We start from the raw sequence: 15,467 nt of genomic DNA, 5'->3' as shown, positions 1-15,467 counted from the left end.
CTTTTAACACATTGCGGCAGCCAGTCCCCCTTTTTACACATTGCGGCAGCCAGTCCCCCTTTTTACACATCACAGCAGCCAGTCTCCCTTTTAACACATTGCGGCAGCCGGTCCTTCTTTTTACACATTGCGGCAGACAGCGTCCCTTTTTTACAATTACAGCAGACAACGTCCCCGTTTTTACACATTACGGCAGACGGTGTCCCCCTTTATACACATTGCGGTAGCCAGTCCCCCTTTTTACACATTGCGGCAGCCAGTCCCATTTTACACATTGCGGCAGCCAGGACCCCATTTTACACATTGCGGCAGCCAGTCCCCATTTTTTACACATTGCGGCAGCCAGTCCCATTTTTCACACATTGCGGCAGCCAGTCCCATTTTTCACACATTGCGGCAGCCAGTCCCATTTTTCACACATTGCGGCAGCCATCCCCATTTTTTACACATTGCGGCAGCCATCCCCATTTTTTACACATTGCGGCAGCCATCCCCATTTTTTACACATTGCGGCAGCCAGTCCCATTTTACACATTGCGGCAGCCAGTCCCATTTTTTACACATTGCGGCAGCCATCCCCATTTTTTACACATTGCGGCAGCCAGTCCCATTTTTTACACATTGCGGCAGTCAGTCCCATTTTTTACACATTGCGGCAGGCGGTGTCCGAGAGAGAGACAGAGAGAGAGAGACAGAGAGAGAGAAAGAGAGATAGAGACAGAGAGAGAGAGAGAGAGAGAGGGGGGGGGAATATACTTACCTTCTCCCCGCTGACAGGCTCCTCGTGCTGCTCCCTCGGTGGCGGCAGTGAGATGAGAAGGAGGAGGAGGGAGGGGGAGCAGGGAGCCGCAGCAGCGCTATATTATTGGTAGTAAGCGCCGCTGCAGCATCCCCCTCTCCTTCTGTATTGGATGCCGGGCAGCCAATACGGAAGGAGAGGGGGATACTGCAGCGGCGCTTACTACCAATAACATAGCGCTGCTGCGGCTCCCTGCTCCCTCTCCCTCCTCCTCCTTGTCCGCTGCCTCCGGCGCTGGTCTCTCTCCTCCAGCGCGGCGCACGGCGCACACAGAGGCGGCATGTAATGAGTCAATTTGACTCATTACATGCCGCTGGCCGTTGCGCCCTCAGGGCAGCTGCGCTGTGTGCCAAGCCCCCTTGGCACAGACGTAGTTACGGCTCTGGGAACTGCTCATGGGTGCTGTTAGGGTTCTTGGGCAAGTCCCGGAACTTTTTCCTGTACGACTCTGGAGTGATGAAGAATCGCTGGAGGAGGACCTTTGCGACTTTGTTTTAATCCCCACAGTCCTCTGTGGCCACTCCTCGATAGGCCACCAGGGATTCTCCATGCAGAGTGGACACAAGGTGTCTCACCCACTCCGACTTGGGTAAATCATGTAGTTTACAAGTCCTTTCAATATCCCCATTACTGTCTGCAAACTTGGCAAACCAAATGCATCCCGATCTGTGTGCAGCAGCAGACAACGGCTCCCAGGGTACCACAGCCTGTGGTGCCCGCTCACCATGCCACATCTTGATGATGATTAAGCGCTCTTTCTCCGTTGCCCTTTCCCCTAATTCCACTAGCCGATCTGATAGGCTATCCGTGCTGCCCCCCCTGGGACGTTGGGATCCTGGCCCTGCTAGGGAATGTTGGGAACCATGGCTGCTGCTAGAGATGGCGGGTCTTTTGGGTCTCACCGGTTCCTTATGAAGGTCCACTGGTGGGCAGTCCTCTCCGATACTGACGCCGACAGTGTTCTCCGCCTGGCGGGACTCCTCCAAGCTCATGAGCGCCGCTCTCATGACGCTCTTGGATGCATTGGAAGGGATCTCAACACCCTCCTGCTGACACACGATCTCCAAATTATGCCACGGCCGCCACTGTCCATGTGGCCACCAGGGGCTGTCCGGCCACACTTACATATAGTTATTTTCTGTTTGTGGTAATAGTTAAATCTTCTATGAAGTAATCTACTTTATTTTGCGGTTACTCTTTTATATCTCTCTTCTTTCTACATTTTTATGTTTTGAAGCAAAATAATAAGTTATATTTTGTATTACATAACACATGAGCAGGGGCGCCACAGCATTTTCAGGTAGGGGAAAGATATAATTTCATTTTGGTGGCCCTAAATTGCTGAATGTCAGGGTCAGCTGCCACACCATCTACCTGACAGATATTAATATCTAGATACAGGGGCCCCTGTGCAGATTCTGGGTGGGCCTCCTCCTCTGCACGGTGCAGTAGTCTCCGTAAACATGGCGCCTGAGAAAGGATGAAGGGGGATCTGAGGAGGAAGATGTGAGGAACATATCAAGTGGGAGGTGGAAGGGGGGCAGTGCTGGTCCCAAAGGAGGGGCCAGCCCACAGTATAGCCTCACACTGTAGGGGCTGGGTGCAGTGTGGAGGAGGGCCCTGGAGGTGGGCAGAGAAGGGCTGTGGGGAGGGAGGAGGGAGAGCAGCCAGAAAGGGGATTCACTGCACCTGGTAAGCCTAGATGACCGCACTTTGCCCTGCAACCCAGTGAATTGACTTTAGCCTTTCTAAAAAACCTGATCGCTTGCTAATGGTCAGGTCAGAGCTGCACATGTGTATGCACCGCAATGTGCAGGCGCCTCGCACGGGTACAAAGCAGATCGCTGCTCAGCGATGGGTTTGTGCGAAGAATCCATTTGCACAGGTGATCGCCAGGAGATTGACAGGAAGAGGGCGTTTGTGGGCGGCAACTGACTGTTTTCTGGGAGTGGTTGGAAAAACACAGGCGTGTCTCAGCATTTGCAGGGAGGGTTCCTGACGTCAATTCCGGTCCCAGACAGGCTGAAGTGATCGCAGCGGCTGAGTAAGTTCTGGGCTGCGCAGAGACAGCACAAGATCTGTTTGTACCGCTCGGCTGCACATGCGTTCTCACACTTGCAAAGCTAAAATACACTCCCCTATGGGCGGCGACTATCTGCAAAAAAACCTAGTGAGCGATCAGGTCTAGATTACCCCCACAGTCTTCTACTATTCCTGTGCGGTTCCCTGCCCACCGTCTTGATGTGAAATTCTAGAAAATGGCGCAATCCCAAAATTTGAGGATGATGATCAGGACTGGCGCATCTTTTGTCTGGCTGCAGCGTTACGCACGGGAAGTATTTTAAATTACTTGTTATTTTAAGAAAGATGAAGCAGTAAATAAAATGTCTCTATTTCTTATGTCGTTTCCCTACAATCCAATAATTTCAGCCTCTTCTCTTCTGTGTACTATTATACATGTGGATTTATATGGTTATTTTCTCATTTATTTCCCCTGTATACAGTCATGATAGAGAATGTCACACACTTACACAATTATAAAACAGATGAGACCGGGGATAACAGGACATACCTAAAACTGGGATGTACAAAATACATACAGATGTGAAAGAAATGTGTAGGGAGGGAAGAAGGATGAAGAAGGAGGGCACTGCCCATCAGGGAGCCCATAATCTACTGGGCATAGTATTTGTGTATATGGAAGTGATAAATCATAAAGACTCATAACCATAAATCTATTTCCTGCAAAATGCAAAACTGTTCTCTTTACACTAAACACAATGGGGGGCACACCCAGGCACCAGTCTCATGGAATCACCTCTTACACCCGCCCATTGTCTTGTCAGGATCTAGTCAGATGCAAATGATACATAGTGAGGTGTTGTCCAATCACAGTTTCCCTTTAATCAACAAATTCCGTGCTCCCCCCTATATATATAGTAGCCCTGTCTCCTTCACTGGCATTTCCAACACAGGAGATCTGCAGAACCTACAAAGATCTGAGAACAGGACCCTGAGCGTCACCTGTACGAGGACAATCTCAGAGGCTACGTCACTCAGTGAGTATGTGACACCCAATGAGATCAGGGATAAGATAAGGGAATGTAATTCCTCAGGACATGGGAGGGATCGGGGTTTTATCTAATCATTGAGAACCGACAACTCCCACCTTGTGCATTATTTATGAAGCTTCGGGTTGTAAAACTGAGCGTGTTTATGCCCGATACTTAAAAGGGCAATGCTGTTACTAGCTATACACGGTTAGTAAAAGCATTGCCCTTTTAAACGTTGGGCATAGAAAACAACGCAAACAGACACTTTGTACATAACCTCACAGCCAGACACAAGGGTGTTTATGTGTCAGCGGCCACAGTGCACTGCGTTGTTGCATTGTGCCTATAGCCAGTAGTTACATGAACAGCGCAGGAGTTGGGGGTAGGTGTCTGCGCAGGTTGCACAAGAAACAGTTCTGATAACCAATAATCATATAACACTATAATACAAGCACACGAAGGGAAGGCTATCCTACTAAAGGGGAGGTGTAACAAAACTTGGAGAAAGATAAAGTTTCAGCCAATCCGCTCCTAGCTGCTATGTCACAGACTGCGCTAGAAAAAATGGTTATGAGCTGATTGTCTGGTACTTTATATCTCTCCACTTTCTCACTCCAAGGTTTAATAATTCTTCCACTAAATGATACCGTGGCAGTATTGTATTATAGTGTTTATTATTATAGTATCATACCGCTGGTGCTCCCCTAGAGCTGAATGTAGAATGTCATCCAGATATCGAGAGGAAAGGAAATTGTAATATATTTTAAAACTCTGATTCCAATGACCTTAACAAAAAAAAACATACAATAAACTATATCATAGTTCTTGGTAATCGTAAATCATCAAAGTACATAATGTCAGCAAATCTATATTCAGACAGACACCCCTCTGAGCATTTTCAATAGAGTCATTCATTTAATATCCATTTACTAATGTAGGATTGTCCAGCTTGCTCAGTAGGAGGAAATGTGTCAGGTGTGTAGTACTAGGATAGAGAAATCCAGGCTTATAGCCATACACAGTCCGAGGTGTAGTTACAAATGTATTATCCTCTGATAAATGCGCACAGGAAACAATGACGTACAATACAGTATAAACAGCAGAGGTAGACTCACATTCAGACAGTAACAGATGCGAAGTGAATATCAGACAAAATATTGTAACATTTTACGCAAGATAATGATACAAATAACATATCAATCCATATACAGCAGACATCAGAAGAGTAAATTGTTTAAATAGAGATATAACCCCCCGCTGGTAACCTCTGGATAAGGAAAGAGAACCACTGTATTCCGATAATAGGTAAAGTGACAGGTGTGAAAAGACTCATATATAAGTGGTAGTGAGGGTTCTGCTTTCAACCGTCTGCATAATGCAATGGACGTTTGATGAGAGAACCTACTCCCACTGGTAGTGAGAACTGGCTACTGCTATCTGCTGTGGTAATCACCTATATTCCAGCTGAGGGGTGGGTGCTAAAGGGTAAGATGTAGTAGTAAAATTATTAAAAACTATTTATATAACTGCTCTCCGTCAAGTGCTGCCAGGCAGTGAACGAGACAGGAGTTAGTATGCAGTGGACGTTATGAATAATATAATAGGTAACTAACATCAAAAGTCCTGCCTGTGAGATAGATTCCCAAATTAGTGGATAACCCACAATGAGCAGAGAAGGGTGTTCAGTAGAAACATATCGGAAGGTTACCTTTACGTAGAAGAGGATAACTGTGCTTGATATCAGTGCAGTGAGGGATAGACACAGCTGTGTGCACAATGGGGATCCCTTTCTCTAACACATGTTTCCCCAAAAGGCTTATTCAAAGAATCAGTGACTCACTTTAAATTTAGGGTCCACAATTACTGAAAAAAATGTTTTTTAGGTAACGTACAGTTATAGTAGAGTTAGGTTTTTCTTTACATATGATTTTCATTAGATGTCATTTAATTTTCTACATAGAGACATATGTTGGGAATTCTGTAAGGCATTTTATTGTCTGTTGATTCACACATGCACAACAGATACATACTTCCACATAGGAAGCATCTTATACCGTATATATAACACGTAATAGAAAACACGTCTTGCAATTAAAAAGAGTTCTGTAGTATTTTAGCACCAGTGACCGAGTTCCATTAAGTATACGTAGTGTGAGAAGTACCCAGGTAACTCTGACTTCTGGTTTTATTGCCCAACAAATAATTACTATTACATGTTACTGACCTCTGATTCTGCAGACAGAATTACTTATGATTCATGGTACGGTCATGTACATTTTACACTCATCCTTTATATGCATTACATACACTAGATACATAGACATAATATATATAATATAAATATATCTACATTATAGTTATGTCCTTCTCAATCCTATAAAGAAACTTTCATGTTTGGAATTATTATAAATTAAGACCATTTTTTAAAAATATTACATGAAATTATTACAGGGAAATAAAAACATTTTGTAAACTGTATATGTGCATTTGTCAGGATGGCAGCCACCATCACGGAAGTGACCAGGAATACGGCAAAACATCTTCTGCACCTGATCTCGCAGACCGGCGGGAACCTGCAGATGATGGAGGTGACGGATCACTTTGACCTCATTAGAGAACTTGGAAAGGGCTCCTATGGGAAGGTCTTCCTGGCCAAACACAGACATTCAGGTGAATGATAGGAACCCTATATATAGGTCTAATGTGATGGACGTATGTCTGTCCCTCAGCATTAATAGCTATATGATGTAGGCGTGTAGCTAAGCAGCATTGATATTTATAAACCACAATTACTTAGTGCAGTGTATTTAAACATTTATACCAAATAAGTTAAACCAGTAAAAACATTGTGTTTTTATTTCTGTACCAGTGATTTATATATAAATCTGACATTAGACATCTATAAGAGAATGCTCTCACATGGGTCAGCTATGATATAATAAATCCTTGATACTAATGTCCGTTGTGTCTGTGATACAGGTCAGACTGTGGCCATAAAGATGCTGAGAAAGGAGAAGACCTCACTGGACAGCTTTCTCGTGGAATACAGCACCTCACTCAGTCTCAGCTGTCACCCACACATCATCATGACCCACGAGATCACATTTCATACTAGCAGCGACTTTGTGTTTGTCCAGGAGATGGCACCAGCTGGGACTCTCCAGTCCATCATCAAACCCAAGGTGAGTTTGTAATGAGAACCTTGAGATCTTACTTCGCCACTCCTAGCTCTCAAATATTAAAACTAGGAATTAGCAAGGTTCAAGAAAACATGACAATCAAATGCGTAATTCCAAATACTGCCCAAGATCTCTTAATGATGTAATCAAATTATTTTATTATTTGTACATTCTCACATACAACTACTAAAGCTGCCATCTTGAACTATTGCGGCAATTAGTTACTTCTGTTTTCCATCTTGTCTTTGCACAGGTTGGACTACAGGAGGAGATGGTTAAATGCTGTGTTGTTCAGATTGCCAGCGCTTTGGACTTTATGCACAGCCGAGGGATGGTCCATAGGGACATCAAGCTGGACAACATTCTCCTGATGGACACTGAGTGCCATGTAATAAAACTGTCAGACTTTGGACTTGCCCGTCTTCAGTGCACATATACATCTTCTATATCCTGGTTCATACCATACACAGCACCAGAGCTTTGCAGCCTAAGACACGGAGAGCAGCTGTTACTACACCCCAGCCTTGATGTTTGGGCTTTTGGTGTCCTAGTGTACACTGCCCTCACTGGGCTCTTCCCTTGGCAAGGAGCAGTGGCTACTGATCAAATGTACAGGGACTTTGCATGGTGGCAAGTGAAGAAGGATGATTCACAAGCCCCAAAGAAGTGGAAGAAGTTCTCTATTGAAGCTAGACAGATGTTCTCAGAGTTGTTAGCCCTAAATGCATCTGAGAGATGTTCTGCGATGGACATTATGAAATATATTCACTTTATCTGGAAAACAAGTATTCCACCAGGAGACATCAGGAAAAAAACAGATACTACAGGTGATAGAAGAGAATGTTGCAGCCACATGAGAGGTAGGAATTGTGAGTGTATGTTGTGTACAGTATGTAACTCCCTCCCTCAGTCACACACCTAGACATAAAGGAAGACCAGGTGGCAAAGTGGCATCCTACTTTCTCCATGCTGCACCTTCTAAGGTAGGCCTGGCCAACCTGTGTCTCTCCAGCTGTTACAAAACTACACATCCCAGCATGCCCTGCCACAGTTTTAACATTGCTTAATAGCAAAACTGTGGCAGGGCCTGCTGGGACTAGTAGTTTCACAACAACTGGAGATCCACATCAGGAAAAAAACAGATACTACAGGTGATAGAAGAGAATGTTGCAGCCACATGAGAGGTAGGAATTGTGAGTGTATGTTGTGTACAGTATGTAACTCCCTCCCTCAGTCACACACCTAGACATAAAGGAAGACCAGGTGGCAAAGTGGCATCCTACTTTCTCCATGCTGCACCTTCTAAGGTAGGCCTGGCCAACCTGTGTCTCTCCAGCTGTTACAAAACTACACATCCCAGCATGCCCTGCCACAGTTTTAACATTGCTTAATAGCAAAACTGTGGCAGGGCCTGCTGGGACTAGTAGTTTCACAACAACTGGAGATCCACAGTTTGTCCTGGCCTGTTCTAAGGCATACCATCCAAATCCATATTTTCCATCTCTTCCTCTGAGCTTCACATCATCCATCTTTTCTCTCCACTCTGACTTTGCTGCTGTTACTGGTTGCCCCAGTCCAATGTCGTTTCACTTGATCATTTGACTATAGGGCAAAAATATTTTCTATCACTTTACCTACCTAATTTCAAAGAAAGTGATCATATCATTCCTATTGAACTTGATGCCCTAACCCCTGAGATGGACAGTCTCCCATCCTTGTTTACTTCAGTACTGTATCAACTGCATTTCCAGTTGTTCCAATATGACCTTCCTGTTGTGTGACCACAAACTCCATTACTTAAGGTTCACCTTTCCTTGCTTCTCTTTTTACCCAAATTTTCACTAAAACTTTTCCTCTCCCCAGTAACTACCCTGCCCTGCTTTGAAGTTGGTGCTACAAAAGTTATTTCATTTTATTCCTAGACAAGGCATGTCATGCCACCAAAGACAGCCTGCAAAGGTCAACCATGTCACAAGAGATAACCCCACTCCAGAACTGCTAAATCACACTGGAGAACATTCCTTGTTTGTGAATTCCTCCTTTTACCTTGGAACACTGTCAGGTCACTGGTCTTCACGTCTGTGATATCCATCAATCCTGCTATCACAGACAGCTCTTATCCAACTTTAACTCACTTTTCTACCTACCTGCAACACCAAATATGTCCTCCTTCACTGCCCATGACTTTATTACCCCTTTCAGACAAAATCGACCATTCAATAGGGTATCTCCTCATCTCATGAGCCCCTTCTCTTTAGAGATGGGCACAGATCCCCTGTGTTTTGGTTCTAAAGCATCATCGTGTTTTGTTTGTGCAAAACCACCCTCAAGTGTTTTAGATCTGGGTTTCCTTAAAAATGTATAAAAATCAATAAAATAGCTAAAAATCATGTAACGTGGACCTGTTTCTTTCCTATAGTAATATTAATATAAATAACATTAATTTCCAGTCATTTTAAATCAATTTTGCCCACCTCACCATACACTCTTCTGAGTGAAATGGCACCTGATATCACAAAGGCAGGACTTACATGCAATCCAAAACCCGATAATCGATTTTTAAATCTGAGTTCCAAACTCAAGGGAAGAGCAGACTCTGAACTTGGTCCACTTAGATCCTTAAAAAAGGGACCTAAGTCGTAACTCTGTTCTACTCAGAGCCCCAAAGTTTGGGTGTGTTCTATGTTTAACTAAACCGAACCGCTCATCTCTACATCTTCTTTTCCTAATACAGCCCCCAAATTTGGCATCTCAAATCTATTCCCCACAACATCATCACTCTCTTTCCACCCCACTCCATGTTTGCCTCTCCCTCACATCTTCAAGTAGTCTCTCCAGCTTGCACTTGCCCATCTACCATATCTAATAACTCCTGAGTCAGGAGCAGAACCATATTGTAGCATGTCCATTATCTTAAGTAGCAAATAAGGGCAACTCTATATCCCCACCACTGAGGGGCTGATGTACACAGATCACTGGAAGGCTATGTAACTCTCCTAAAAGGTAAAGAAACCATATATGAGTTATTAAATAAAGCGCCGCACACACACACAATCAGTCCTGATGAAGCAGGTAAACAGTGTAATGAATTTACATGTCCTGCTTCAGGATCTCCTCCAGGGAAATGGGCATGATGGCACCATGATACAATTCACTGTAAAATGCATAATTATGACACTGAGCCCCTCACATCACCTACCTGGACCTCCCCCTCCCCAGATATGCTAGAGGACATCTTGATAAGTAATGAGGTAAGGCCTCTTTAACAAATTAGTGGGTGCAGGGAAAATATTTCATTAGTGGGTCCCCACTGATTTGGGGTACTGGGAAAGTCTTTGCTTAAGAAGTTCTAACAAGAAAAATTCTAATTATATTATCACAGTTGCCAATTCTCCAGACAACAGTAACTTGGATAATTATCAGTGATGACACAATCTGCTTCCTTCCTAAAACTTCTGAAAATAAGGTGTGGTGCGATGTGTCGACACTCATCCTGTCCGCAGTCATCAGGTCAACATGGGAATGGCTGTGGAGACATGTTTGTGGCTGACCAGCCACCTCCCTGCAGATAATCAGCATCCCCGCTAAAAGTATACTTTTCCACTTTCTGTCATGGGCAGTCAGCTCGGCATTATGGGGGTGTGGTGCAGCATAGGTTGGCAGTGCGGGTGGGCGTGGCAGCGCAAATAGTGTCATTGGCTGTCCGGGCTGCACGATTTACTTGAAAAGTGGCCGCCACCAGGCATACTCTGGAAGATTTATGGGTCTTTAGGCTTAGTAAACAGACCCCTAAGTTTCCCAGAAACAGGAGCAAAGATTCAGGAGCCTCCCAGCTGTGCCGGGAGAGAAGGCAAGTGCGTATAACAGCCTACACTTAACCACTATTCCATAGAGGATTGTTATTATTACCACCTAAATACTAATATAGCGCTTCACACAGGCACATTGGGGGTTATTCAGACCCTGATGCTGCTGCGGCGCGCAACACAGTTTGCCAGTGGCCGCAAACTGAGCATGTGCAGTGGCCGCACAGAGGCTGTGCGTGCATACACATTGCGGTCGCATCCCAGATTGATGTGACCGCAATGTGATTGACAGCGGCGGGGGTTATAGAGGAAGCGATGCTGTGTTGGGGGGGGATAGGGCGACTGGGGGCTGGCCATTATCATTTTCGGGGCGGCTGCATGATGTCACAAAAACATGGCCGCTGAAAGTCTGGCTAAGGGTCAACCCTAGATCTGATGCATTTGCAATTAGATTGCAGACGCATCAGGAGGTGGCACCACACATGCTTGGTGTATTTGCCCTGTGCTGGGTGGTCCTCAGCATATGCAGAGATCTGTGTTCATCTCTGAATCACCCCCTTTGTCTTATTATGTGTAATGGAGCGTTAAATAATATGCGCGTATTAAGTCACCATAAAGCTCCATTGGAGAAACAGAGTAATCCAGCGGCGACTGTGGTGTAACCAGTCACTTAATTGGTGCCTTGGAATGAACATCCTTATTGGCATTGGATAAAGTGTATGGTCTACCTATAACCTTTGAGAGCCATCACACGTATGAGACATTATATATACCTCCAGGAAATCCCCCCTGCTATTCCTAACACCAACATGAGGAGACTGAGGAAGCCAATAACACCTGATGATAAGGAGGCTTCCAGTGTACATTATTACTGGACAGTATTAGATGAGCTTCTTATGAGTGTGGCCAGATGGGACACTTATCTTGGTGGCAGAGCCAGTGACTGTACGGGCGGCACCAGCCACATCTACAGCACATGGCCATTATATTACTGATGCTTATTGTCTTTCTCCTTATACCATGAGGTCCAGAACCTCTGCAGTGACGTGGCTACAGGTGATCGCTTATTCTGTTTCTACTCCATGGGCTCTGCCACTGGCTGTTATATCACACCCAGACCTCCAAAGTGCAGGTAAGTCAGTGCTCGTTGGCTTTGTTAATATATTAATGAGGAGATACAACATCTGGGTTGGGTGTAACGGTCTTCTCTGTTCCCCAGCTGAGGTGTCCATATTTACTATACACAAACTCTCCATTGTCTGGATATTAACCCATGGCTTCATTAACCCATCATATCCCAGTGTTAGTCTGTAGACACCTACTGCTGTACTGTGATGACAATGGGTCCCCATGGGAGGTTTGGGAAAGTTACTCCTCAGAGGAGGGAACAATCAGCATAACAATGGGTCCTCATGGGAGGTTCTGGGAATGTTCCCTCCTCTAAGGAGTAACTATCAGCATAACAATGGGTCCTCATGGGAGGTTCCGGGAATGTTCCCTCCTCTAAGGAGTAACTATCAGCATAACAATGGGTCCTCATGGGAGGTTCCGGGAATGTTCCCTCCTCTAAGGAGTAACTATCAGCATAACAATCTGCTTCTCCCGGAAAGTTGGTGATGGTGTTATTTATGGTGTAACCAAAAACATAAAAAGAAACACTACATAAATATGCTGCAATATATAAGTGCTATAAGGATTGCAATTGCAATTTGACAAAGTAGTGCACCCCATATATCACCGTCTGCGATGCCCCGACCCACCAGCAGTATGGATCCACCAACCAGATGATTGGCAATCCATCAGGAGATTGGGGAAATTAAACATGTTAAAAATGCCCAATTCCCAGACCCGTCCATAGCAGGATCAGGGCATTGCGCCATCGCACTGCAGATGTATAGGCATCATTAGCTTGTATTTTACTGTGATACGGAACACATGTCTTTTTTTCCAACACTTCACTTTCCAATTATTTAATTTAGTCATACAAAGTTAATTTTATTAGCAGTGAAACACCCAGAATGCTGACCTCATGCAAGAGTCACAGTCACAAGTCACAGTGGGAGCCAGAATCCACCCGTTCTGTGGGCCTCTCTATACAGCAGGCCTGGTCAACCTGCGGCTCTACAGCTGTTATGAATCTACACATCCCAGCATGCTCAGTCACAGGTATAGCATTCCCTAATAGCAAAACTGTGGCAAAGCATGCTGGTACTTGTAATTTCACAACAGCTGGAGAGCCATAGGTTGGCCAGGCCTGCTATAGAGAATACAGCCTCATGGTGAACAGGCCAGGACTTGGGACCCAGGACAGGAGGCACATGACTCTGCGGGTGTCCCTGCAAACATGGAGCATTTCAGCCTCTCCTTGCCTGGTGCTGGATAATACTTTAGCCCCCACATTGATAATGAGCCCAGGATGTAACGTTAGTATTGTATTTTTATTTTATTTTTTTAAGCCGTGTAGAGACATGAAGCTGTTAGTGATGTCAAGTGTACCATTGCTCCAGCTGTACTCAATGGGGGCTATTCAATTAGCCGCAAGAATGGACTTTTCGGGTGAAAATACTGAGTTTTCCCATGAATCGCGTTTACAGCCTATTAAGTTATCCAGGAAAATTTATCGTTGATTATTTATTCGCAAATTTCACTTCACCTACTGTGAGCAGGTGAAAAATTAGGAAAAATCTCTATTTTAAGGTAAAAATGTTTGCCTACGGTACAGAACCTCTGGGACACCCGCCTTAATGACTAATTAGGCACGTTGAAGTTTTTAATTATTTTAAATTGGCCAATAATGTCATTTTTTGTGTGAAAAAGTACATAGTGATAAATTTTGGGTTTGAGGTATGGGACAGGTATATTTGGGTGCTTTGAGTGGGGCACATGTTTTTAGGCTTGTATTGTGGGAGTAATCAGTCTGTTTCCATGTTGTTGTTTTTAAAAAGTACCCTAAAATGACCCAAATACATACTTATACCCATTTTTATGTACCCCAAATGTAATGAGAACATTTATTTTACACAAAAAAAGCTTGCTTTCTATGATTTAAAAAAAAATGCGTATATCAGCCATTTCACACAATTTAAGTCCCTAAAAATTCTTTAATGTGATCTCTTATACACTCTGTTATTCTACAGTATGTCAGATTAGCATTTTTGGGGTACAGGCTGATTTCCCAATTTGCAACTGCAAGAATTTTCAGATGAAACCCATTTGGAAATGAATAGGTCGAAAAATGGGAGAGCTTAGACCTGTGAAAAACCGAATTTGCAGCTAATTGAATACCACCCTATGGCTGCACCTATATGCTGTATGTTACACCTTCATCCAACATTACCACCTTCAGCTCCACTCCAAGCCCTATGCCTTTAACTATACCATGAAATAAGCCCCTGTGTCCTGTGAGCGCTCAGTGGGTTTATAGCATAAATTCTGTATATTGTTATAGATTAGAAAATGCATTTAGGCTAAGATTGGGGGTATTTTATGTGTTCTGTTACTGAGCCGAATGATGGCTTCTATGTAAGATACAATATTGTGTTACTCTATACTGTTGTGTTGTAGCTACATTGTTTTTTTTCATATATGGGAATAATAATATGTACTGGTGAATCCAATGACAGTAATACAAGATACAAGGAAAATAAAGAAAAAGTAATATTAAGGCAAGTAGTACCATAAGTCTAGGTAACCAAGGGAGGAGGCAGTTCCGAAGCAGTCTATGTATAGGTCAAGGGTGGTTGGGCCTCAAAATGATCCATCCATGGAGAACATGTTTTCTTAAAGCTACTGTACCTGTAGTACTATAGAATAGCTGCAATGTGCTTCATGCGGTAGGTAGGCCATATTGCGCTGGTACGGGAAGAGTATGAGTGGAGGTCTGTACTTTTGCTTGCCAGGGTGATCTGGGGTTTAGCTGTATTACGTATATGAAGGATGAGCTTCTGAGCGTGTCTGGGAGCTTTGGTAAGAGGCATTTCAGTATTGGTTATGGAATTGATAAGAGTTTGTACTTTAGTCCAATAAGAATTGGTCATTAGGTGTGACCACCACACGTGTTTCAGGGTTGCTTGATGTTTGTGTGACTTCCAGCAAAGGTTACCAGTATTAGGGAAAATGGAGTAAAGGACACCAAGTACATTTAAGATAAATAATAGAAGCGTTCTCTTAAATCTTAACTGATGTGGAAGACTTGGCTAGATTTCCCCACATTGTGGACCACTCCTCAAGATCCTGAACCTCCTCAGTGTCCCTCTCCCAAGCCAATTTATGGGCATCTTTCATGGGTTGATTATATGACAGTAGTAGTTGGTAAATGGATGATATTAAACCTTTAGAAGAAATTTTGCACCTACAGATCAACTCGAACACATCGAGTTGTGGTAATGGAGAGGACCTGGAGAATGAACAACAAAAGTGCCTAAATTTGAATCACTGAAATAAATGACCCCATGGAAGTGAGAACCTGGAGGAGAGGTAGGTGTAAAATCAGGGTACAATCATAGTGGGGCAAGTTATGTTGAGAAAAGTATATAATGTTTAGTCAGTGAAGAACCTGTGGGTTCATAGCTAGGGATATTCCACAAAGGAGCCGTGTGATGAAAGGGACCCCAAATGGCAAGTGTTCGTA

The 15,467-nt window shown here is 44.0% G+C and overlaps 1 protein-coding gene across 1 annotated transcript; it reads left to right on the top strand.

The window, feature by feature from the left end:
* The first annotated feature begins 6,347 nt into the window (after positions 1-6,347).
* Positions 6,348-9,116, top strand: LOC134932252 (serine/threonine-protein kinase SBK1-like). The gene is made up of 5 exons (XM_063926520.1): positions 6,348-6,522; positions 6,832-7,034; positions 7,285-7,891; positions 7,942-8,014; positions 8,954-9,116. Exons 1-5 carry the CDS (start codon positions 6,348-6,350, stop codon positions 9,114-9,116), a joined length of 1,221 nt encoding a protein of 406 aa, XP_063782590.1.
* Positions 9,117-15,467: the final 6,351 nt, after the last annotated feature.

This window comes from Pseudophryne corroboree, chromosome 1 (genome assembly GCF_028390025.1).
Source record: "Pseudophryne corroboree isolate aPseCor3 chromosome 1, aPseCor3.hap2, whole genome shotgun sequence".
In the NCBI taxonomy this organism is placed as follows: domain Eukaryota; kingdom Metazoa; phylum Chordata; class Amphibia; order Anura; family Myobatrachidae; genus Pseudophryne; species Pseudophryne corroboree.
The sequence above is the reverse complement of the archived record's forward strand: the minus strand, read 5'-3'. Positions and strand labels throughout refer to the sequence as shown.

Excerpts from the sequence above, each read along its gene's own strand:
- LOC134932252 (XM_063926520.1), top strand. The coding sequence starts at position 6,348 with ATGGCAGCCACCATCACGGAAGTGACCAGGAATACGGCAAAACATCTT. Across the intron at positions 7,035-7,284 it reads AGTCCATCATCAAACCCAAG|GTTGGACTACAGGAGGAGAT; the intron begins GTGAGTTTGTAA and ends GTCTTTGCACAG. Across the intron at positions 8,015-8,953 it reads TCCATGCTGCACCTTCTAAG|ACAAGGCATGTCATGCCACC; the intron begins GTAGGCCTGGCC and ends TTTTATTCCTAG.